We start from the raw sequence: 24046 nt of genomic DNA, 5'->3' as shown, positions 1-24046 counted from the left end.
ACGTGTTCCACGGTGCGCACAAGACGACGGTCTCCCTCCCCGCGCCTGCGTGGCTGCGCTCGCTCGGCGGGGACGGCCTCGGTGCGACGCGCGGTGCGCTGCGGGCGCCGATGCCGAGTTTGGTCGTGGAGGTGCGCGTCAAGGTCGGTGAGAAGGTCCGGAAGGGCGATCCGGTTGTTGTGCTGGAGAGTATGAAGACCGAGACGGTTTTGCGGGCGCCCGAGGCGGGGGTTGTGAAGGCGGTGAATTGCAAGAAGGGTGATATGGTTGAGGAAGGCAAGGACCTTGTTGATATTGATGCAGATGCAACGGAGGCGGCGACTTGATGGGTGCACACACTTAAACAACAAGGCAGCACATTGTGTGCTGGACGAGCATTGTGAACATAGCCATGTGTACATCTGTGAATGTTATACCATGTACTTATATAACACAGCCCGTCCTTTCAATCCCAAACAACGCATTACACATCCTCATCGCCTTGCGTATCTATACTGATTTCTTGAACAACACAACGCGCGAACCGACACGCACAGAGCCCAGCAATACGACAACGTTCCTCGTATACGTAGCTACGTCTCCTTTCCTTCCACCCATTCGTATACTTGGGTTCCAATCGATACAATCAGCAGGTCCGCGTGAAGAGAGCAGAGCGAGGACAGCCGGGGAGAGCATTATACACAAATCGGGCCTATGGATACGATATAGTACGGTAACGGCGAGAGCACGGACGTCGTCGTGGATGGGAATACAGGCGATGTGTAGATCGCAAAAACGTCAGTCGTGAGGGTGTGTCAAGGAGCGTGGCCCGTGCTTGGCAAGGCACGGGTGTAAGCATATGCGACGGGCGGCAGCAGGCACTCTATTCTGCTGTCGCAGCGACGGCGGTGCTGGCCGTCGCTGTGTCTTCAGGTGCCGCGAGCGCGCCCTCGGGCACGCCGTCGTTCAGACGCGAGTCGCCTACCTGGTGGAAGTCTGCAATGGGCGTCGTGTGAGCACGAAGCATCCGGCCACGAGGAGATGAAACAAGGGTAGATGACGCACCGAGGATCTCGCTGTACATCATGACCTTCCACGTGTCTACCGGGAGCTCCGCGTCATTGAACGACCAGTCGAACTTCTCTGCCGCCTCTGGCTCGTCCGTCGGGTCGTGGTACGGCGCGACGTACTCGTGTGCGAGCGATTCGGTCGCATTGATCCGCTTCCGCGGGTCAAACACGAGCATCTTCTCTAGGAGATCGATGGCTGCAGGCAGATGAACATGCAATCTTCAGCACCGGATAAGATAAGATGGAGGTGAAACCGAGCACGCACCGACTGGATCCTTGCAGGTGAGCTTCTCGCTAAAGGGTACGCGTTCCCGCTTTGGTAGGCTCTGCACGAACCGGAGAGTCTATACAAGCCACGCGAAATCAATATACACCGGACCATATGCGCGTCTGATCACTCACGTTCTCGCTTGCAATCGTCTGGATGACATCTTCCGGGGGCGTGCCCAACAGCTCGGTAATGATGGAGAACTGGTGCACGTCTGCAGGGGGGCAGCGATCAGTTAGAACATGGCTGTGCCGTAATAGAGAGCATTACGAGCACTCACGGTCCTTTCCGGGGAAGAGCGGCTTGCCCTCAAGCATCTCTGCAAAGATGCAGCCTGCGCTCCAGATGTCGACCGCAACGTCGTACTTCTGCCAGGTGAGCATGATCTCGGGGGCGCGATAATACCGCGTCGAGACGTAGCCGGTCATCTGAGGGTCCTGGATCCGCGCCAAGCCAAAGTCACAAATCTGCGCGATGCGAAAAGTTGGGTGAGCGGGTGGCATATACGCGCTGCCGGGTGCATACACACCTTGAGGTCGCAGTTCTCGTTAATGAGAATGTTGCTGGGTTTCTGCGGTGGCGCGCAGGTACGTTAGCGCGCTAGGCACTGGAGTGCGACTGGGCGGCACTGACCAGATCACGATGAACGACGCCGGCAGAATGCACGTATTTGAGACCTCGCTGAAAGAGGCAGTTAATGACATGTGCCCGCAGCACGAAGCGCGCGTACGTACAAGAATCTGGTACAGGAAGTACTGGATGAACTGCTTTTCGAGGGGGCGCGAGGTGAGCAAGCGGTGAAGGTCCGTGCCGAGGAGTTCGGTGACAAAATAGCTGTGGGCGCGTAATCGTTAGGAGGGGTGCGGAGGCAATTGGGGCGTGCGCGGAACTCACATGTCTTCGAGGGGAGAGATGAAGACGTCGCTCAAGCTGATTATCTGCAGAAGGAGGTTAGAGAATACATGCAGGTGAAAGGCACGCCACGAACATTCTCGTGCTGTATGTGCTTTAGGAGTTTGAGCTCGCGGTAGGTGCGTTTGCTGAGGACGGGAGTGCTGAAGGGCTTCATAATCTTCTTGATAGCGACGGAGGAACCCGTGAGCTGGTCCTTTGCCGAACTGTATGGCAGAGAGTTAGTGGTATTTTCTGGTTGGGAAGGAAAATGCACGAACCATACAAGACCGAAGGCCCCTAGATTTGATCCATGTCAGCAGAAGAGGAGAAGGGGATAAGTGTGAATGCGTACCCATTCCAACGGGCTGGAGGTCCACGTATCGAGTGGTGACCTGTAATCAGCATGCGAGGGTCAGCGACGAGTTCAAGGGCGCGATTCCTGGTGATCGATGAGAGATACGAGTGAACTTGCCTCGAAGGAGGTGCCGAATATGCTGAGCTTGACAAAGGACATGTCGGCTGGCGAAGGAAGAATGGGGGTTGGGATTGTCGTGCGTCGGCGTTGACGCTGGCCACGGTGAGGAGAGTCGAGAGGGGGGACGAGAAGAGAAAAGGCAGACGACGAGTGAAGCAAGCCCTAATTGCACGCGAGACGTGACCCCCTTCGCGTCTGCTTATGTAAGCATCAGAACGCCACCGATCGCGTTTTCGATCATGTGCTCCTCTTCCTTGACCCCCGCTTCTCTCTCCATCGTTTGCATGCTCTGTTTTGCATCGGCAATCGTGCGCAGGAGTCTCTCGCTTTTGACGGAATATTTCGGACGCTGAGAAGTGATAACCGAGCGCAGCGGGTGATGACGTCGACGATGTTACGCGCGAAAGGGACCCTCGGTGTTCCCCGTCGGCGAGACCCAACTTGTGCCGCCTGCCTCCCCCACCACGCCCGACGCGCTGCACGTTGGCGGACGTGTTAATGGCAACGTAGTCGCTGGATGCGCCGTCAGGGTGCAGCACAGAGAGAGAGACGTCGAGAGCAACGGCGCACGCGACTCAGCCCAGTCGCGACCGGCGTCTAACCGCCGAGCGCTCGCGTCATTTCGCGTGCAAAGTCCGAGCACGTTGAGTGCGGCCGCCTCGCTGCTGCTTGCCTCTGAGCGACCATGTCCTTCATTCGTGCTGCTGCCTCCTCCTCCCGCGCGATCGTAAGTGCAGCTTACTCATCCACTAGCAGTGCTGCTGTAACATCACTACACCCCCAGCGATCCCAGATCGGTGCTTCGGCTCGTCGCCGCTACGCGACTGCCGCTGACCCGAGCAAGCCCTCAAATCTCCCTCTTTACCTCGGTGGTGCAGGTCAGTGTTTAGGCATTCACTCTTTCGCATCCGAGCCGACCTATTGCTAGGTCTTGTGGGCCTTGCGGCCTACGTCTATATCAACTTCAGTGCGAAGGCCGCAACATCGAAGGCTCAGCAAAAGAGCCCGCTCGACCCCCAGAACTTTGTCGAGTTCAAACTCAAGCACGTCGAACCCTACAACCACAACACTGCCAAGTGCGCCTGTCCCTCCCCTCTTTCATGCACGTGCCTCTGACCCCATTCGCGCCTCAGGTACGTCTTCGAGCTCCCCGATGGCCATGCGTCCCTCCTGCCCATCGCCTCCTGCGTGGTCGTCAAGTCCGCCGAGGACTCGCCCCACCCGCTCAATGACGAGAAGGGCAAGCCCATCATCCGTCCATACACCCCCATATCCCCTCCTGAACAGGAGGGCGAGCTCAACTTCCTCATCAAGCACTATGACAACGGCAGGATGTCCAAGTACATATATGAGTTGAAGCCCGGCGAGAAGCTCGCAATCAAGGGGCCCATTATGAAGATTCCGTATAAGAGTAAGTGGGTGCGTCAGTTGGAGTGTGGCGGTTGCTGATGAGATGCTTCTCAGTTAACGAGCATGACCAAGTGGGCATGATCGCGGGCGGTACCGGCATGTAAGCGAGTGTGCCTACGTCTCATGCGACATCGCTAATCCTCATGGCAGCACGCCGATGTACCAGATCCTGGAATACGCGCTAAAGGACCCATCGAACAAGACCAAGTTTACACTCATCTTCGCCAACATCAGCGAGCGCGACATCCTGCTCCGCGAAGAGTTTGATGCGTTGAAGAAGGCGCACCCCGACACGTTCAACGTCATCTACACACTTGACCAGCCCGGATCAAACTGGAAAGGTACGTCATGGCTCGCAGGTGGGTGCATGCAAGTCGACTGACGCGACCGCGGACGTTGGCCGGCAGGATACAAGGGATACGTGAACCGGGAGATGATCAAGCAGAACATTGCCCCCGCGACACTCGGCGACAAGGTCAAAGTCTTCGTCTGCGGTGCGTCCCATGGCTCGCAGATTTGCCTCCATGCATGCTGATAACTGTCTGTGCAGGCCCGCCTGGGCAGGTGAGCGCGCTTGCGGGAAAGAAAGATGGGATGAAGCAGGGCACGTTGAGCGGAATTTTGAAGGATCTCGGGTATACCGAGGACCAGGTGCGTTCTATCGCATGCCGCGACACGTCGAGCTCGTACTTACGTGCTTCTTCTTCCCGCAGGTATTCAAGTTCTGATGCCGGCGCGTTATGCGAAGGAGCAGGCGAGATGGACCTGGATGCTGTATCTTTAGACGCTGCTGTACGGTAGGACTACGTCACCAAACACTATCTTCGCATTCCTCAGCGTCCTGCGAGGTATAAGATGTGTCTCGCACGGCCGAAGTCGAGCCGACCCCGCCTCTGTGCTCGTCCGCGCAGGCCACCGTCAAAGTTCACAACGCGCGCGCCCTGGTCACATGCTGAGAAGCGCCGGTCCCGTGATGTGGTCGCGTCGAGCCGTGCCGATCTGGACGGCGCCTGGAAGTGCGGCGCGGGCTGGTGCGCCCCTGCGGATGGCGTCTCTTAAACTCTACCACAACGTTATATATTCCCGCACGTCCGCCGCTGCATTCTTCACCACTTCCTGTGCCATCCCACAAAAGCAGTCTCTCAAGTCTTGCTTTGCTCAGTTACCGAATCTATCTACAACCGAGACCACTTCTTCGAACAGGACTATGGCAGAGCGCACGAGCACGGAATGGCTCCAGCAGAGCCTGCACACGCTGATGATGTCGCCGTACATCCATTTTACGCCCCCGAAGATCGGGCGTGTGCACGCGCCGGGTCCGATAGACCTGTTCAGTACGCGGTTCAATAATATGTTTTCCCGCGAGTGCACCGGGGTCGTCGCGGGGCGCGAGGTGGACCGTGATGGCTTGAAGCAGGCGCTGTTGGCGCTGCAGAGGGAGTGGAGGGATGAGGCGGCGAGCTTTGCGCCGTCGGCGACGGTGAAGCCGGGGCATGTGAGTGTTTTGTTTTGCTTGCTTGCTTGAGCCAGGGGTGGTGGCTGACGTTGGGTGTGTAGTATGCGTGTCGTGCGGATTTTATCCCGAAGGGACGTGAACAGATGGAGGAGGTGAGAGCAGATGCCTCGTACGTGTTGCTCATGTCTTGCGTTGCATGGTCTGCTGATCTCACCTGCGTTCTGCTAGGTTCATGGAAGAACGCGGCGAGCAGCGAATCCACCATCTTTCGCTCGATGGCGACGCGAGCCTGTTCGTCACCTCCCATTAATTGTTCCCTTCACGCCACAACACGCCTATCTCTCATGTCATAAACGCGATATGTGACGATAGGACCGGCGTTCGTCGCTGTGTATTGTATTTTCGTGTGATTGATTCTCGGACGGATGTCGTTTTATTAACGTAGATATTGTACTAGTAGTGGTTGTATATACACCGCACGTTGGATTGTATGCTCGAGTCGTTGGACGCACGTTTGCTGAGCGCGGCTGGCTGTGGGTAATGGCGCGGCTCCGCGCTGAATTCGACGTCGATCATGATCAAGGCGCCTCTGATGCGCGACCACATCTTGAGCGCGACCCATATAATCGGGGCACGGTAAAATTAACGCGGTCGACGCGAGGGACGCGGAAGGACGCGGAAGTGTGACAGTCACGGCCTGCCTTTTCTGGTCAGTCACGTATGAAGTGCCCGATGAGGTCGTACCGCCTCGCAGAAAGCAGCAAGCTAAGCAGACACAATGAAACAGATTTTATGTCTCTTCTGGGATATGTTACATTGTCTCAGAATCCTTGTATGAAGTGCGTGTTCAAACAATTGTTGGAAGGAGAGTGCGTGCGACACTCAGGTACACTCTTATCAGAAGCGAGGAGAAGTGGCCGGGTTGGACGATTGTAGCGATATGCCCTAGCAACCGGTGGGCGTCGTATGACAGGATCTGAGGGTGGCACTTATTAATAAATAGCGGACCTCAAGTTGTACATACCTTGGTAGTTTGACTGTGTCTAAACAACTCTATCGAGGTCCCTGGACACTGGACTCATGTTCGCTGTGCTTAGACTGTGAGATTCCAAGAACAATAACACCCTACAATTCAGTTGACGTTTGTGACCTGATCATCACGACTTATGCCCCTTTGCCCTTTGCTTCGCAAAAATTAGCAAGCAGAGCAGAGCCCATGAAACACATTATATGTCTCTGAGATATACTAGAGTATCTTAGAACCCTTGTATCAGATGTTCACTCAAAGAATGACACCATAGAATTCATTTGACTCTGAGTGTGACCTGATTGTCACAAGTCTGACTTACATGACTTTGCCCCTTCACCTGAGGGCTGAACTGTATGATGCACAGTATCTAACTATGCTACAGGCTGTCACAAAGCACAAAGCACTTAACCCAATTAAGGGCAGGTCTGCTTGTGTGACCTGCATAAATGATCCACATAAAAGGTTGCCCAAAGGCTATTCTGGAAAAGCCTGCCACAAGGGCTAGGCTGAGGATGGTGCACAGTGACATACAACCAGCAATCAAGGCAAAGCCCCAATGCATGGCCTTGCATAAAAGGTGGAAGGGGGAAGCTGGCCTGCTGTCGCATACAGTAGTATAATGAATCTAAGGTCTTCCCTTAGATTTTCATAGGCTTATATACATGTAGGGCTGGACCCTGATCACTCTAACTATGGTGTACCTATTGGGGTTCTAGCAAGCTACATGTGAAAACATCATGCCAGAACCAGTAAGGGCTCTGGCAGCAACTACAGCAACTATCTACAAAGGCCATGATTACGTCAAGGTAATCCTATCTCATCAAATGAGATAATTGCCTGTAAGTGGGCCCACTGTTGAGGGGTCAATGGGTGATGGTCAATAGGGTGCATCACAATGGTTGTGACTTCAGGTGAGAGGATCTGTCCATACTCAGAATAATGGGTGGGACGATCAGTCTTCATCTGGATAAGTTGTGGAAAGATCTAGCCTATCCTGTACCTGGCTATACTGTATGTCAGTTGGTAGGGGAATCCCTTGTAGTGCCTGCCTATTGGCTGGGCAGCAAAGTGATACCACTATCTGAGTGACGAATTGGATGCTTGCTAGCTTAATGGTCCAATGAGGTTGGGTAAGCCTATTGTGGACCAAAGAGTTCTATTTTGGGCAAGTGGCCTGATGTCACATAAGCAACAACTTCCAACTTCCAAATAGGGCAAGTGACCAGTGTCACATGACTGCATGGCTGAATCATGGGCACTTGATAGTTATGTGGTAGACACAGTCGTATTCACAATGTATGTGGCAGTATCGTGCTATTTGTTCAATTATCCACTTTGTGAGATTAATATAAAGGTTGACATCTAAATAACCACTTGTGGTTGCCAAATGAGGACTTAATGGTGCAAAAAGAAAGATGTCACCTAATACTGTGACAGCGTGCAATATATTTTGGTCATCTTCATTTTACACCATAGAAGCTGTATCAAGAATGTTATTGCAGTTGCATTTACAACATTGGCAGAGCAAGCACATATTTATTCAACCCCCCCTTCACTAGTGGTCCAATCCATCTTCAACCTCTGGCTGTCCATTGGAACTGCCATTTTCACTCTCATTGTCAGAGTCATTCAAGTTAATAAGGCTTTCATCCTTCCATCTAAACTCCTCAATCACATTCTTGATATCATTCACAGCAAGGATACATGTTGCTTCCAATTCAATGGAAATGGCTTTTGCATTGATGCTAGCAACCTGTCTCAATTAGCTGCGAGTCGACATTAAATACAAAAGCTTACCATCCATCATCCGACACATGTTGACATATCTTCTTTATAATTTCGAGATCACCGGATGTAGTATTGTAGTCCTCGGTTGCACTCAGGTGGTGCTTAAAATGATGCTTATAGGCTTCGATGGTGAACATTACATATTCTTGTGTGCCGCTAACCCATTCATCGATGGTGCACTCAATCTGTAAGGGATTCATCAATAAGAAATGTGCACAAAGACATTTATGCTTACAGCTGTCAGAACAATGGTGAATGCCCTAAAAGGGAATGGACAATATACTTTGTCCAGAACAACACCATCATCTCGCTTGTCATTGAACCACATTCTATTGATAATCAGCTGGATGATCCAATGTTGATAAAGCCCCTTATGGTGATTATTCATGTTTCTGAGTTTCTGACAAGTTCCATAAATGAGTTGCATTCAATGAGATGATGTGGAGACTCATCCGATAGACAAAAGCATCATTTTTTAAGAGCTTCTCCACAAATGCATGGTTTCACCTCTTCACAGTCATCTTGCCAGTCGTCTGAAAGCCAAAGACAGTCTCAACATAGTCATGTGCAGTTGTCTTAAGTTCACTTCAAAAGTGAGTACTGTATTGTGTAATCTGTGCAGGTCAATTAACAAACCATCTCATATATGTATCAAATACGTGCCACTGCAAGACGTGCCAGTTTGACAAGCTCATTAGTGGACCTAAGCTCAATGCCAGTGTCATTACATGCTGTGTACCAGGCATTCTTGGCAGCAACCAGTTCCTCCATCTTATCTGGATAGGCATTGACAGTACTTAGGTATGCAACGTAGTGGAAGATGGCTGCGACAAGCACTTCTTGAGCTGGAGCCTCATAGTCAGCAGCTTTTGGACAACCTGATCACTCTGTAATCTTTTGCACTTTGAGTGACAGGCTCACAGGCTCGTCATGATGCTCTTGAATGTCACATGCTGACATTGCATCACTGTCATCTTTCTCAGTTCCCTCACTTTCATTGAAGGTCTCAGATGCATCATACATAAGTCAGAGGCCCTGAATGCACTGAAGTAGGTCACTGACAAGGTCTGTTATGGTAATAAGAAACAGTTGGCTACTTATGCACTGGTGTTGATGAGAAGGTCGACAATCTTCCTCATCTGTAGTGAAAATGTCTTCCTCTTCACATTGGCAAAGCTTGAACTTTCAAACATTTGTGGAAAGTGAGCTGGGCTGAAAGTGAGTTATTTCTGATTCTCAAGGGGGCCGTACACTTACTGTCCCCTTCTGCACTTATGGCTTGTTTACCATGATGATGTGGGCTTGAAAAAAGCAAGTGCGACATGATACGAGGGCTGATGTATTGGTTTCACATAGCTGCAAGCCTGGCAGTAGCTTGCAGACTCAGACAGTGAGCACTCTGTGTAACATTAACTATCGCTGTTCTCAAAGGTAGATTTATGACGCACCAGTGGTGTCTGAACCCTGTTTGGAGTCACAGAGACATTTTTCAGCATTGTGCTAAGATGAGCCTCAAGATGGATGTGCTGAGAGGTCCTGGAACATGAGTTGTCAATGATGTTGATGGATGTCATTAAGAGCTATATTAAGTTAGCCATGTTAGAGCCTTCACATGATATGCCTTATCTCAGGCTTGTTCAGCCTAAGTTGCACAACACTCGCAGCTGTTTATAAGGTGCCTATAAAATGCAATGTGAGTGATCATCATTGAGAGCAGAGCCTACACTGACCTGCAGCTGCATGATCAGCATGGCACTTTGCAGATCTCTGAGGTGGCCAGTTATTTGCAGGCTGTTCTGTTAATGTAGAGCATGTTAGTGTCACAGTATTAGGTGTCACCTTTCTTTTTGCACCATTAAGTCCTCACTTGGCAACCACAAGTGGTTATTTGGACGTCAACCTTTATATTGATCTCACAAAGTGGATACTTGGACAAACAGCACAATACTGCCATATACATTGCAGATATGACTGTGTCTACCACATAACCACCAAGCGCCCATGATTCAGCCATCCATTCATATGACACTAGCCACTTGCCCTATTCAGAAGTTATCAGGCATTGATCATGTGACACAAGGTCACTTGCCCAGAAAGAAACTCTTTGGCCCACAATAGGCTCCCTCAAGCTAGCAAGCACCCAATTCGTCACTTAGATAGTGGCATCACTTTGCTGCTCAGCCAATAGGCAGGCACTACAAGGGATTCCCCTACCAACTGACATACAGTATAGCCAGGTACAGGATAGGCTGAATCTTTCCACAACTTATCCAGATGAAGACTGATCGTCCCACCCATTATTCTGAGTATGGACAGATCCTCTCACCTGAAGTCACAACCATTGTGATGTGCCCTGTTGGCCATCACCCATTGGCCCCTCAACTGTGGGCCCACTTACAGGCAATTATCTCATTAGATGAGATAGGATTATCTTGGCGTAACCACGACCTTTGTAGATAGTTGCCATAGTTGCTCCCAGAGCCCTTACTGATTTTGGCCTGGTGTTCCCACATGTAGCTTGCTAAGACTTCAATAGGTACACCATAGTTAGAGTGATCAGGGTCCAGCCTTACATGTATATAAGCCTATGAAAATCTAAGGGAAGACCTTAGATTCATCATACTACTGTATGCGGCAGCAGGTCAGCTCCCCCCTTCCACCTTTTATGCAAGGCCATGCATTGAGGCTTTGCCTTAATTGTTGATTGTATGCCACTGCGCGCGTCCTCAGCCTAGCCCTTGTGGCAGGCTTTTTCAGGTTAGCCTTAGGGCAACCTTTTATGAAATCATTTGTGCAGGTCACACAAGCAGACTTGCCCTTAATTGGGTTAAGTGCTTTGTGCTTTGTAACAGTTAGCCTCTATGCAATTAGTGATTAGCCTCGCAACCACTCACTGACATATTGTGCCCTTTCTATTAGATGTTGCATGCGAGTACTGGGAGCACGAGGTGTTGTGGCTGCCTGAGACATGTTCTTGGATGATGCATGGGACATCTTGGTGATACAGATTGTTCACAGAATGTGAGCAGGGTGTCAAGATTGAGGGTTAGATTCTGTATAGTTTTTATCAGTTTGAGTTTAGAGATGAGAGTGCCACTACTCAGCACTTATCACTGCACTGTATGCGTTAGAATGATAGAGGTAGCTTACAATTATCATATGCAAGAATGTCATCTTCTCACACCAACTGATGCCCTTGATGCCAATTCTGTGAAAAGGCATTCAAATCTGTAATCAACTTGAATCATCACCTGGGAAATAGAATCACATGTGCAACATACTATGATGAGCTATCTACCCGAGGTGCAATGCAGCTGCAAGCCACTACCCTTGCAGAACCTGATGAAGACATCATTCCTGACTTATCTGGCTACTACTTGCATGTGTCTCGATCTTCTACATCCATTGACAACCCTGCAAAGTGGTAGAGGGTCACCGTGAAAGAGGTTGAAGATGAAGAATTGTTCACTTACAAATGTGAGCCATTCCCAGGCAGCATGGCAGCAAGTCTTGGGCATGGAGTGACCATTTTTGAAAAACATCTGGCAGAACAGTCAGCAACATGACAACTGCCATGGGCACCATTTGCTGATGTCGAGAAGTAGGAACTTGCAAAGTGGTTGATGAGGTGCACATCACAGACTGTGATTGACGAGTTTCTGAAGCTTGACATCATAAGTATAAATATTATAATGAATGATGCATTGGCTTACTAAAGATGCATGCACACACAAAGCCAAGTTTTTTGAATAGAAAGGCATTGATGCGAAAGATAGACATGCTGCCCATTGGTCCAGAGTGCTGATATGAGCTTATAGAGGTTTGGGGTGATCGTTTAGGCCCTGGAGAGCACAGCATGATGATGGAGGAGGTGAAAATCTGGGCTCGAGATTTTGTTGATTGCATCAAGGAACTGATGGGAAACATGACATTTCAGGGACATATGAGCTATGCACATGAAAAGGTTACTCATCATGATATGCAAAAGTACTCAGAGATGTGCACAAGTGAGTGGTGGTGGAAGATGCAGGTACATGCTTCATAAGTTCTGAGCTGACTCGCTTGCAAACTCAGATGTGAAACTTGCAGGAGCGTCTTTCTGCAGGTGCAGTTGTGGCCCCCCAGTGATACTCACATCTGATAAGACTCAACTGTCAGTTTTTGGTGGTAACAAGACAGTGTGCCCAGTATATCTTACCATCAGCAATATTGATAAAGCTACCCATCATCAGCCATCTGCACACATGACAACATCATTAGGCTACATATCAGTTTTCAAGCTCGAGTGTTTCGAGGAGAAGACCAGGTCGAATGTGCAATACTGACTGTTTCACCACTGCATGTTAGTCTTGTTGAATGGTCTTCAGAAGGCAGGACAGCAAGGTGTGCAGATGTTGTATGCAGACGGTCACATCCACGTTGTTTTTCTGATACTTGCAGCCTACATTGCAGACTACCCTGAGCAGTGTTTGATTGCCTGCTGCAAGGAAAACCACTGCTCATGCTGCATCATTGATCCTAAAGCATGGGGTGAGCCATGTGCATCCACTCCTCGAAGCCATGTGAACACTGCAGACATATTGTGGTGAATGGGTCAGAGAGATGAAGATCAGCATGTTGACACTAGTGGGTCTCACAATTGTAATACAGTCCTGCACAGAGCTGCTAAAAATTGTGTATATCCCCTCCACATATTGTAATACTGAATGATAAAACAATGTGCATAGCTATTGTAATTCTTGTAGAATGTTCCTGCTAGCATTGTAATACTTGCACATTAGGTTGTAATATGTGCTTGCAGGTATTGTAATATCTTTGCACTTGACTGTAGAATGTTCCTGCAGACATTGTAATACTTGCGCACTGAAGTTGTAACCTTTGTAAAATGCTCCTGCAGGTATTGTAATATCTTTGCACTTGATTGTAAAATGTTTCTGGCAGGCATTGTAATATCCTGTACTAAAATTGTGCTTTCTGTGAAATGTTTTCACTAGTATTATAATAATTACATAATTAAATGCACTGCACTGGTTTTATTTTGCAGTGTTGTAATATTCATGCTGTGTTATAATTTATTAATATTTATATAGACATTCTTGACATTGTACAATTATACTATAAACACAAATGCTTGTGATAAAGATATACATAAAATTATATAGCCATTATAGTTTATATTAAAAGCTTTTCGCATATATTGTAATATATATGCATGCAAATTATAATTCTGATAAAATGCTTTTCAAATATAGTAATATATCAGTACTTCAATTATAGTTTTCATCAAATGTTTATAAAAATATTATAATATCAATATAATCAAATGCACTATATTTAGCTTTTATAACATTTACTTTTGTACAATAATATATTATTAGTTGTGCACATTTTATAACATTTTATCATAAATATAATGGACTTGAGTGATAGCCTCTGTGAAATGCTCTTGGCAGGTACTGTAATAATATTTAAATAAAAATAATTAAAGTTATTCATTTGCTTGCATGATTATGTGCTTTAATTCTCTATAACAAACTTTTGGTCACTATTAGCTGATTTGCTTATGCTAGCATAGCACTAACCTTCAAACCTTGGTACTAATCTGCAGACCTTAGTACTAGCTTAGTACAAGTATAGCACTATCATTTAAATCTTAGCTGACATTAAAATCTTAGTGTTGCTCTTCTGACTATAGTACTAGTATAGTGCTAAGATATAAACCTGAGTATAAATCTCCATATCTTAGTACTAGCTTAGTATATGAAAACAAGGCTGTGACATTGTCACAATATTTTTATCATCTTTGATCTAAAAAAAAGTAAAAAAAAAATTTTAAAACTTTTCATCATAGTTTTGTATGAAAGATTGTAAAATGATTGAAGAAATGATTATTAATATTTCATTCAATCTCCTTTCAATCTTTTCATCATCTTTCACAACAAAAGATGTTCAAAATGTTTTCAATACTTTTATCACAAATTGACAGTAAAGATGCTTAAAAGATTTGAACTTTTTCTTCAATATTTTTATCATCATTCACCTCAAATTATTGATTGCTTCACCCAGTGGGCCATTACATCAGCTTTAAGCTGACAAAAAATTATTTTGGTAAGCCATCACTTGCTTATATAACAAATCTGAGTGCCGGTTCTTGGTGATGTCTAAGACACCAATCAGTTTCTTCTTTTGATAAGGCAGGGGTGGGAGTAGGCTTGCAATCACATGTTCACACTCTAAACTGCAGTGACCACTGGCCAGTGCAATAATTCAAACTGATCGAACATGATATATCACTCATGCCACTATATGAGTACAGCAATATATCAGTGGCCTGCATGGTATATATACAATGCCGGTGCGTGCCTTATCATCGTTTGGTGATATATTATGGAAACAACCCTTGGTGAGTGATATATCATTAATACGGCGGTATGCTGACCAGAAATACATTACAGCTTACCACAATATATCATGACCAGCATGGATGATACATCATCTGACTGCTTGTGATTCACATAGAGTATGTATCACAGTTTTTATATGATCAGTGGCCTATGATGTATCAAAGAGACAGTATCACCTGGTCTGGAAGGTCGTGGGTTCCCTGGTTTGAGATCTGCTGAACATCCAGAGGGTCACTTGGATGTCCATCGACATCACTCACTTCATCACTGACAGAGACAGAGATGAGAAGATCTGCAGTTCTGTCATGCTCTGAGTCAGTGTTTGTCCCAATTTGCTCTAGAGTGAGGACACCTTCAACTCAGGCAATGAGATCCTTGACCTTCTCATGAGCTTCAATATCATCGAGGTCGAGGTCAAATACTGTGAGTCCATCTACAAGCAGTCAGTCAGTCTAGCACTTCTTCACTCTGTTTTCAACCTCAACATCATCGTGAACATTTGCAGCGGTCCCCTTACTCCTGCTCTCAGACTTCCCATCACTGTCTCCGACAGGCCCAGCACTGAGGGCACCACTGCCCTCTACTTCACCGAGGGTGGCAACAGTGACAAGGTGTTGGGTCTTACCTGTCACCACATCCTCTTCAAGATAGATAGGACAACCAATGATGACAACATCTTTGTGGGCACCGGTGCACCTCACCAGTATGTTTAGCTGCTCAGCACTCGGGCCTTCAACAAGCTTCTCAACTCCATCAAGATATGTATCAGTCATCACAGTATCATGGTTGAGATTTATGAGGGGCAGATCAAGAGGTTAGAGGCAATGGTGGGTGGTGGTGATGTTGCAGAGGTGAAGAAGGAGCTGAAAAAGACTTGAGGCCTGTTGAATGACTTGAACGAGGCAATTGAGGACCTCGAGAAGTGTTACGAGAAGATCAAAAAGGAGTGGAGAAAGCTCAGCCAGCACATCATCAACTATATCTGCTTCTCTTTCACCATCACCTTCAATGTCAGTCTCAAAGGCTTTACTGAGGACTAGAGTGCATTCGAGCTCAATGATTCCAACTTCAAGAATGTGTTCAAGGGTGATTTCATCGATCTTGGTGTGTTTCGATTTATCTTACTTGAGGTTGTCTAGTCTGACAGTTACACTTAGGTACGGAGATCCCATCCAACCAGTTCACCTTGAAAATGTATCTCCACGATGATGGCAAGCTGACCTTTGAGTATCTCGATGATCATCTCCTTTCACTCCACGACATGATCATCGAAGAGTGCATGCATGAGCCTGACATGCTCGATCATGACAATGAGGCCTGCTTGCTCATCATCAAGAATGGCAACACTACTGATGTCACCATCAGCGTGCGATGGGAATCTTCTTGTTCGTTCATGATGATGACATTGCTCAGAAGTTGATGAAGTGGGCCATCTACAACTATGACAACAAGTCGAGCATGTTCTCAGCCTCTGATGACTCTGGGTTGATCATCTCGATGGACTTGGTCATATCAGTGACCTTCTTACTGGTGATACTGGCAAGATGGTAATCTCAGATGTTACCTATGTTACCTTCATGTATTGGCTCTGGCCCCACATCAAGCAGCACTTCCCCAACGCCCACCTCTAACCCACCACCATGGTGTAGGCACCACAATGACAAGAATGACATTTTCTTTCTGTGCCTTCTTCACCTTTCTTCATGCTCCATGATTCATTGGCTGGTTGTTGATGTGGGAAGGTGCTTTGACTGGTGGGTCACTACTTCAGTTTGGCTCTCTCTTCCATTTCATCTTTTCATTGCCTCACCATGGTCTGTTCAATGATTCAGTTCATGGTCTAATAACTGTGAGTCCAACCACCTGACTTACAGATATCAGATCGCACCAACATCTCTCCATGTAGGACTTCAACTGTGTCTCACAACCACATCATCCTACACTCAACTTGCAGCTCCTCTTTGATAAATGATTAATGAGAGATAGGATGCCTCAAGGTAAATCAGAAGATTGTATTGTAGGCACCAGAGAGCCTCATGAAACAGACAAGGTAGATTGTTTTGCGGTCTCGACTCATGTCTGGTGATGAGTCAGAATCCCCAAAATAGAAGCTGAGACATTCAAAGATGGTGTCTTGCGAGCAATTTAAAAGATTAGTGATGTATTGACCTTACCTGCCCAACCTTGGATGTCCAGGAGGCTCACAGATTTCTGTCATATCACTCATCTATACTTGGAAGCTTCTCCTAAATTTTCACCATGGTCCTCGCTCACATTTGGCCTCATCTTGATGTTGGTGCCAACATGATGTGGGATGTCATTGCATCTTGTTATGTTCCAACTAAGAAGAAGAGTGTTGTTGTTGTTAAAGCTGGACTCAGTGCAAATGCAGAAACTCCTGTACACAACCTAGTGAATTCATTTTTATACTCTTAATGCTTACAAGAATCATAAGACACTCTACACCCTAACGAGCATCTGCTCTAAGAGGTCATTCATAACTGAGATGAGAGAGAGGCCTGAAATAATGGACTGCATCTGTGACCTCAGACACAAGATGTATTCCACTCATCTGCCTTCCAAGATGAGAATGGATCCAAGTTCTTGCATTATATTGTGGGACTGCAGCAACAGCAAGAAGTGTCAAGCCAACGGAGACACACAACCACTTCCATGACCTCAACGGTGATGAGCTGGTGAACGAGCTACCTGTGGGCGAAAACATCAAAGTTGAAATTCGCTACCAAAAATGAAGGAATCGGTGACAGCAAGAATGATGAGTCTCACATTACATCAGACAGGCAGCATCCCCTTTACCAAAGCTGGCAATCTCTGATGGCCTGAAGTCAAGCTCCAGAAGATTCTGACGAAGATTTGATCGAATTGCAATTGAAAACATGAAAGGCCTCATCGCACTTAGAACGAAGAGATTGAGACTCAGACTGGACATTTAGGCCCAAGTGACACATTTCTTCAAACATGTTTTGGACACATATTCTGCTACTAAAAACTGGGCATGGACATAGCCCATAGTAATGAACAGCTCGGTAATGAGCTGGCCATTATAGTATATAAGGCACACTGTTACTCGCAAAATGAACATTAGAGGGGAGAGGTCGCAGCAGCGAACTTGTCCATATCATTTATCCATAGTTCCACTACTCCACTCTACACATCTCAGGTTTGATATTAATCTATTGACTTCACTATCACTGCATTCTATTGACCTTGATATCAAAGTTTGTGCTATGAAAGACTCGCACCACAAGCCTAGAGATATAGGTGATCGCCTAGGCTCAGTACGGTCTCCTACACTCATTCTATCAGAGCCAGGAGAACTCTAGCAGTTGTGCACTATAGGGAATGAAGCTATCGAACACAGTAAATGAGGTCCAATCTGAGTCTGGCAGTAGTAGATGAACAGGTTCCATTTTAGAGTTTTATTTCCCACAGTCCAGATTAGGTGTCCAACTCGTATATGTGATCAGTGTCTAAGCGCTGAAGTCAATCTGTGAACAAAACCCAAACAACCCCAAACAAGAGACCTGAAGTGCTAAGATGGATGTCTGGTCTGAACGATTGCACCTAGCAGATCTGCGAATAAACCTTTAGCACTCAGACAGCATTTGCAATCAATTGATTGACGTGCAGACCACATTTGTGATCAATTCGAAGCATGAAGCTGAGGTAACATGGGTTCATCCCTCAAAACAGCAACATGCATGTGATAAAGCTGGCATTACATCCTAGCCCCAGTCAGCAGGCCAGCCAGTTGAATGAAACCATCTGCATCATACCTATTCACCAAACCCTTCAGGTGACACACTCGTCCACTACCCACACATCCTAGAGTTTGTTGCAAGAAACTTGCGAGCCTCACACCCTTCTAAAAAGAGTCATCTTCCTGTATTATCACACCATTGGAGACAGAGCAGAGCAGTTGATACTCACCTTACTCTGCAATGAAGCGATCAGTACTGCCTGACCACGGACCATAGGGAGGTGGCATTCGAGCATATCAATGGCCCCTACATTGTACTTCAGATCTTCAACCAGAACATTGACATGTTTGATAACAAGACAGAGCTCTAAAAATATTATAGCAAAGAAGCTCAGGTGTATGCAGTTTCATGGCTTATTGTATCATCTCTGATGTACTCTGTATTCCTGGCAATAATATGTGATGATGAAATGTGAAAGAGAGTGACACTTAGCTGACTGAGATATACCTTGCTCCCGACTGCACCAAAGACTTGGCCATATCGAGAGTTGAAGAGGAGACAAGCTCTCCACAATGGGTACCTTCATGCAGGCTGTGTGCTCAACAATGAGCCAGATTCCCAGAGGCCAGAGTTCTTCCTTCATGGCCAGTATTGTGAGAAGCCACTCCTGGCAACATGGCAGACATGCAGCTTATCGCAAAATCAAAGATGCACAGAACTTGATGGAACGGCCATTTTTTTGTAAAACAGGCAGACTGGTACATACAGAATCAGGTGGAGCCAGATGCTGGGCACTCACCTTGACTGTCCAATGGATGGGTGAGTTTCATCGGACTAGTCTGGCAGCTTTACATGTGTCAGTTTTTGTGATGTGGTAACCATAGAGGTGGATGTGTGACTGTATAGTGGCACATCAAGTCCAGCAAGGACCAGCTCATACTCATAGAGAACATCTTTATTGAGCTAGATTATCTTACATCAGGTCAAGAACCATTATTTAAAGACAATTAACGTATGAAAACACTGTCCTTGCGATCATCAGCCATACATGCATAATTCTGATCAGTCATGCAGTGAATGCTGTTGATGGCATCACAAGTGGAATCAGGACTCATTGGGTGAATTTAATAAGGGCATGCATGTCTGGGTGCACTGTGGTGCTACAAATGAGGATACAGCAATAAGAAAACCTGTGATACTCACAAATTAATTCATTTAATGGTGTGTTCAGTTTGAGAGTTTCCTTGGCCAAATTCTAATGCCACTCATAGACATGCATCTAACAATGATTAGGTCAATGACAATAAGCTCATTATTAGGGTTAAGACACACATAATTGACTTGTTCATGCATTTTCAGTAAGACAACATGATAGGACTGAGCAGGTAATTGGTTGGAGGTCAAAGTTCATAAAAGTGACTCCAGAGGAACCATTATTATCTAAAAGGGGCAAGGGGAAGGAAATGTTGAGCTGCTAGATGCTGACTATTAAAGGGCAGACCTATGAGGGTTTAGCTTAGCCTCTGAGATGGTCAGAACCAGATATAAGAAGATCATCGATGTGCCATCACATTCAACAAATACACAGTCATGTGAAAATGGGCAGAGATCATTGAAATGTCATCATGTTCAACAATAACACAGTCACATGACTACAGCTACAGGATGTCTAATTTGATAAAATCTCCATGATATCACACATCTCTGCCGATATTGCCTCTTCTATCACACAGTGTTTACCTCATTTATGATCCATTGCATCTACCATGTCTCTTCCAAGCACAAACATCATACTATCTCATACTCAAACTCATTCCAGTGGGAGTTTGCATGAGAAGCTGGCTCAAAATATGTGATATGGAAATCAGTAAATATTCAGCTCACTGTCATCAGATGTCACTGATAAGCACCTCAGAAAGCCAGAGTCTATAGGCTCCAGGTCATATCAATATACACCCCCATCCCTCTGGTCAGATGGAAAAAAAGCCTATGCATGATACACCTGTCAGCAGGGCACATCGACAGGCCAGGCTGTCTGAGTCATCTAGAGCTGAGGTGATTGCCTGCTTTTCCAGTAAGAAAAGGTCATGTGTATGGAGATGTTAAACTCTGGCACATATAGTTGGATGAGCAACATCTGAGGATGAGGTATGTCACACATTGTGATGGAAAGTGTTATGAGTATCAACTATCTTTATTGCTACTTACAACAACAGCTTCTTCTTCTTGAGTATCATGCTGGTCTCTTACACAGTAGCCTAAATGTAGATTGTAGTCAAAACATAACTTGTTGTACATTCTTTACATCAAGTTAACATACCACTCTTAATTTTCCTAATTCTTCCAGTGTCAGTGACATAACACAGGCTATTTGATGGAGATCACACTGCATGGATCATGGATGTACACTCAATTGGCTAATGGAGAAATTTGAAAAACTTTGCAAATACTTCCCTCATCAGCACTGTGAATGGTTCAAGAAGGTGTGCACCTAAAACTTTCTATTGTTGATAATTGACAAGCCACTAATGCTTCAGTGTTCATCCAGGTCTTTCAGATGCACCACTGGAAGTATACTGTAATCTCAATCACAGAAATGTGTGACTCATTTATTCAGCACCATGCAAATGAGCCAGACAAATAAATACAAGCCCCCTACAAGGTTGAGATTACCAGCCAAGTTCGTTCAGCATTTGTGTTGATGAACACTACTAACAAATTCAAGCAGTCAAATCCTGAGAAGCTTCTGAGCTGATCTCACCAGATCTCATGTATATGTGCAAAAGGATGTCTTCTTACAGGGCCGCACTTGATAAGGTTCTGAAAGAAGACTTCGATGCTTTCAAACAGCTCAAATGGGGAAATCATATCAGCTTTGATTGTTCTACCATGCACTTCCCACTAGTGTCACCTATTAAGCCAATCAAATTCAAGGCCCTATAGTTCTCGATGAGGAGAATAAAGCATTGCATCTCCCATAATAGTGAAGAAGACATGCAGAGCATCACTTCCTTAGTTGATACATCTGACAATCTCTTCTAGGAATGAAGCCTCTGTGGAACCTATTCCATCTACAATCAAATCCTTCACAAGTTCTGTCTCACTTCCTACTGAAATGTCCGTGGAGCCCATTCTGTGCTCCATCGAGGGCCAAGCATGGAGTGCACGGAGCATGTCCACTCAGCGAATCAGCAGTGATACCATTATATGACTGAAGGATTCCTCTCACTTAAAGGCTAGCACTCTATCAGCAAAATGTCTGAAGCCCTATCTGGTATTAATAATCTGCAACATGCATGACCTGTGATTAATTAAAAATCTTTCACTTGATATATTATGATTCCTGAGGTACGAAGGAAGAGTTTGTATGACACTGGGCACTTAGGGCGTCTATGTGACTTTTTTGATACTCGTGGGACAGTTAAGCAATGCGTGGGAGAGTAGACCATTACAAAGTGGTTTCATTTTCTGACCCTGTCCTGAGGTTAGGAGAGGGCCCTTTCTTCAAAACTTTGTTGCTGTATTACATGTTGTTCTTACTCAGATTTGTTATCTTTTGTAATGAGCATATAAATCGGACTTTGAACATGTACGACGTGACTGATCCAAACAGGTGCAAATATTCAGAGCCAATCACAGCATGAAATTTGCTAGGGTTAATGCCGTAAGGGCAGATGGCTTCATAGCCATTCAAACCATTGTATGCAATGGCTTGAAAGCAATCCAAATCAAGGCATTGAGTGGTTTCAAAGTGGTTCAGATCACAGTATTCATTATTTTGTTATGTATTTCAGTACAGTGACACAAACAATGACTGATTTAACATTTTCAGACTTATTATAGTCTCTACTTGAAGAATAAGCAATAAATCTCCACATTCTACTGCTCGTTACTTCAATTCCTTCATTCTGAGCATATTGAAATAAGAGCTATTGATGCAATTGAAGTTTTCCATCACCACAGTATTTTAATTCATATTTTGACTTTTTATACATGATAAATTACCCATTGATGCTTCGCAATCAGAACTGCATGCAGACCATTTTCTGGCTCAAAAAAGCGAAGATTTGAGGTCACAGAAAGTATGAAGATGTTAGCCACTCAAATTCTCACATTTTAAGATGCCACAATGTGCAAATAACATCAAATTATGACGTTCACGCTAGCACATCTGGCTAGATGTGCCAGCATGCACGTCATAGTTTATCGTTGTTTGTAAACAACGGAAGTTGCACTTTTTAAAATTAAAAACACATAAAACTGCACAGACCAAAAATTGAACTTCGGACTTCCAGGACACTTATGTCCCAGATAGTATCAACCATTCTATCCACTAAACCATCTGCTGTTTATGATTAACACAGCCCAAATATAATATACAGTGATTAACAAAGTTACACACATATTTTCGTGATTTTTACTGTTTTTCTTCAATCTTCAGATTGTCTGTAGCTATATTCACAGATAAAATAGTACTCGAAAGCCATACTTCTCAGCTTGCAAATGAGTATCTGTTGGCTGAATTTTGATGATCTGTTCTGAATATATATGCAACTCTATCAGGTGAACTCATTTATACACTTTTGTCACTAACAAACTTCAAAACTCTAGTAGTTGGATAATCAGCCCTTTGCCTTAAACACTGCCTTAACCCATTCATGCATGTTGTGGATCAAAATTTGATGCACAAACCTGCCAATACTCTTTCATTTCTTTTTCAATTGCTTTCACAATTCTGTAATCTCTCTAAATGGCTCCTCATGCCTTGCTAATCGTTTTATGAGATACATTCAAAGATGATCTATAAAATTGAGCTTTGATAATTGATAATGCCATATCATTGTCTGAACAACATTTTCTCTAAGTCAGCTAAGTCAAGCTTGAGATTATTATCTTGCTGAAACACCATCTCCTTCACTTTTGCTGCAATGCTTCAAGCCAGTTTGAAGCTCATTTCTCAAAATGCTAACATAAGGTCAGATTCATCTTGCCATCAGTGTTAGAGGTATATCTCATTATAATGGAAAGCTCTTCTGAGGTCACTCTGAATATTTCAATGCAGTTCAAAATGGCAGTTCTGGGGGGGGGGAATTGGCTGCCCAGGAAGGGTATCAGAGTGCTCTAGAGACTGTTGAAATACAGCACTGATCATCGGTGAGCTTTTGATAGTCCATGTGCAGGGGTCTTGTAGATATATAAATACCTGTAAATAGAGCAGTGAATCCCATCAGTTTGTTCCTCAAATTACCTTGATACCTGGTGGGAGATTGACTCTGTTCTGGCTGGTTCTGCACCTGAAGTCAACAGGGACCTGCATGGTGGCCTCAACCAAGTTTCAGATAATGAAAAGCTCTTCTGAGGTCACTCTGAATATTTCAACACAGTTTGATATCTTGCAGTTCTGCCAAGGTTCATGACATTCTAGGGGATGGGATTGAATGCCCAGGAAGGGAGGGTATCAGAGCCCTTTAGGGATGTGACTGATGGCCTCACCCATGTTTCAGATAATGTAAAGCTCTTATATATATTACACATTACATAATTTTCCAT

General features: G+C 45.6%; 7 protein-coding genes across 7 annotated transcripts; 5 read left to right on the top strand and 2 right to left on the bottom strand.

Moving 5' to 3' along the window:
- Positions 1 to 23: 23 nt before the first annotated feature.
- On the top strand, positions 24 to 326 carry LAESUDRAFT_763202 (uncharacterized protein; the record flags this gene model as incomplete). The annotated part of the gene is made up of 1 exon (XM_040913222.1): positions 24 to 326. A coding segment is annotated over one exon (303 nt), but the record flags the coding sequence as incomplete, so codon positions are not given.
- Positions 327 to 631: 305 nt separating this feature from the next.
- On the bottom strand, positions 632 to 3048 carry LAESUDRAFT_441611 (mitogen activated protein kinase). The gene is made up of 13 exons (XM_040902470.1): positions 2684 to 3048; positions 2564 to 2603; positions 2490 to 2508; positions 2306 to 2435; positions 2212 to 2255; positions 2052 to 2151; positions 1951 to 1998; positions 1847 to 1888; positions 1598 to 1784; positions 1452 to 1531; positions 1315 to 1393; positions 1045 to 1245; positions 632 to 975 (listed from the first exon to the last, which is right to left on the bottom strand). Exons 1-13 carry the CDS (start codon positions 2723 to 2725, stop codon positions 863 to 865), a joined length of 1125 nt encoding a protein of 374 aa, XP_040759838.1. The 5' UTR covers positions 2726 to 3048; the 3' UTR covers positions 632 to 862.
- On the top strand, positions 2996 to 4945 carry LAESUDRAFT_730613 (ferredoxin reductase-like protein). Its single transcript, XM_040909875.1, has 9 exons — positions 2996 to 3413; positions 3471 to 3564; positions 3615 to 3762; positions 3820 to 4097; positions 4151 to 4196; positions 4247 to 4437; positions 4504 to 4590; positions 4647 to 4747; positions 4810 to 4945. Exons 1-9 carry the CDS (start codon positions 3372 to 3374, stop codon positions 4822 to 4824), a joined length of 1002 nt encoding a protein of 333 aa, XP_040759837.1. The 5' UTR covers positions 2996 to 3371; the 3' UTR covers positions 4825 to 4945.
- Positions 4946 to 4981: 36 nt separating this feature from the next.
- Positions 4982 to 5973, top strand: LAESUDRAFT_730612 (uncharacterized protein). Its single transcript, XM_040909874.1, has 3 exons — positions 4982 to 5591; positions 5654 to 5721; positions 5781 to 5973. The coding sequence occupies exons 1-3, from the start codon at positions 5304 to 5306 to the stop codon at positions 5860 to 5862; spliced, it is 438 nt and encodes a 145-aa protein (XP_040759836.1). The 5' UTR covers positions 4982 to 5303; the 3' UTR covers positions 5863 to 5973.
- A 2164-nt stretch (positions 5974 to 8137) lies between these two features.
- LAESUDRAFT_717118 (uncharacterized protein) lies at positions 8138 to 8758 on the bottom strand (the record flags this gene model as incomplete). The annotated part of the gene is made up of 3 exons (XM_040907300.1): positions 8138 to 8327; positions 8380 to 8555; positions 8606 to 8758. 3 exons carry the CDS (start codon positions 8756 to 8758, stop codon positions 8138 to 8140), a joined length of 519 nt encoding a protein of 172 aa, XP_040759835.1.
- A 3471-nt stretch (positions 8759 to 12229) lies between these two features.
- On the top strand, positions 12230 to 12415 carry LAESUDRAFT_662552 (uncharacterized protein; the record flags this gene model as incomplete). Its single annotated transcript, XM_040905000.1, has 1 exon — positions 12230 to 12415. The coding sequence occupies one exon, from the start codon at positions 12230 to 12232 to the stop codon at positions 12413 to 12415; it is 186 nt and encodes a 61-aa protein (XP_040759834.1).
- A 2745-nt stretch (positions 12416 to 15160) lies between these two features.
- On the top strand, positions 15161 to 16325 carry LAESUDRAFT_763199 (uncharacterized protein; the record flags this gene model as incomplete). The annotated part of the gene is made up of 6 exons (XM_040913221.1): positions 15161 to 15477; positions 15553 to 15625; positions 15677 to 15784; positions 15815 to 15878; positions 15932 to 16140; positions 16188 to 16325. The coding sequence occupies 6 exons, from the start codon at positions 15161 to 15163 to the stop codon at positions 16323 to 16325; spliced, it is 909 nt and encodes a 302-aa protein (XP_040759833.1).
- Positions 16326 to 24046: the final 7721 nt, after the last annotated feature.

This window comes from Laetiporus sulphureus, assembly GCF_001632365.1.
Source record: "Laetiporus sulphureus 93-53 unplaced genomic scaffold LAESUscaffold_52, whole genome shotgun sequence".
NCBI lineage: Eukaryota > Fungi > Basidiomycota > Agaricomycetes > Polyporales > Laetiporaceae > Laetiporus > Laetiporus sulphureus.
The sequence above is the reverse complement of the archived record's forward strand: the minus strand, read 5'-3'. Positions and strand labels throughout refer to the sequence as shown.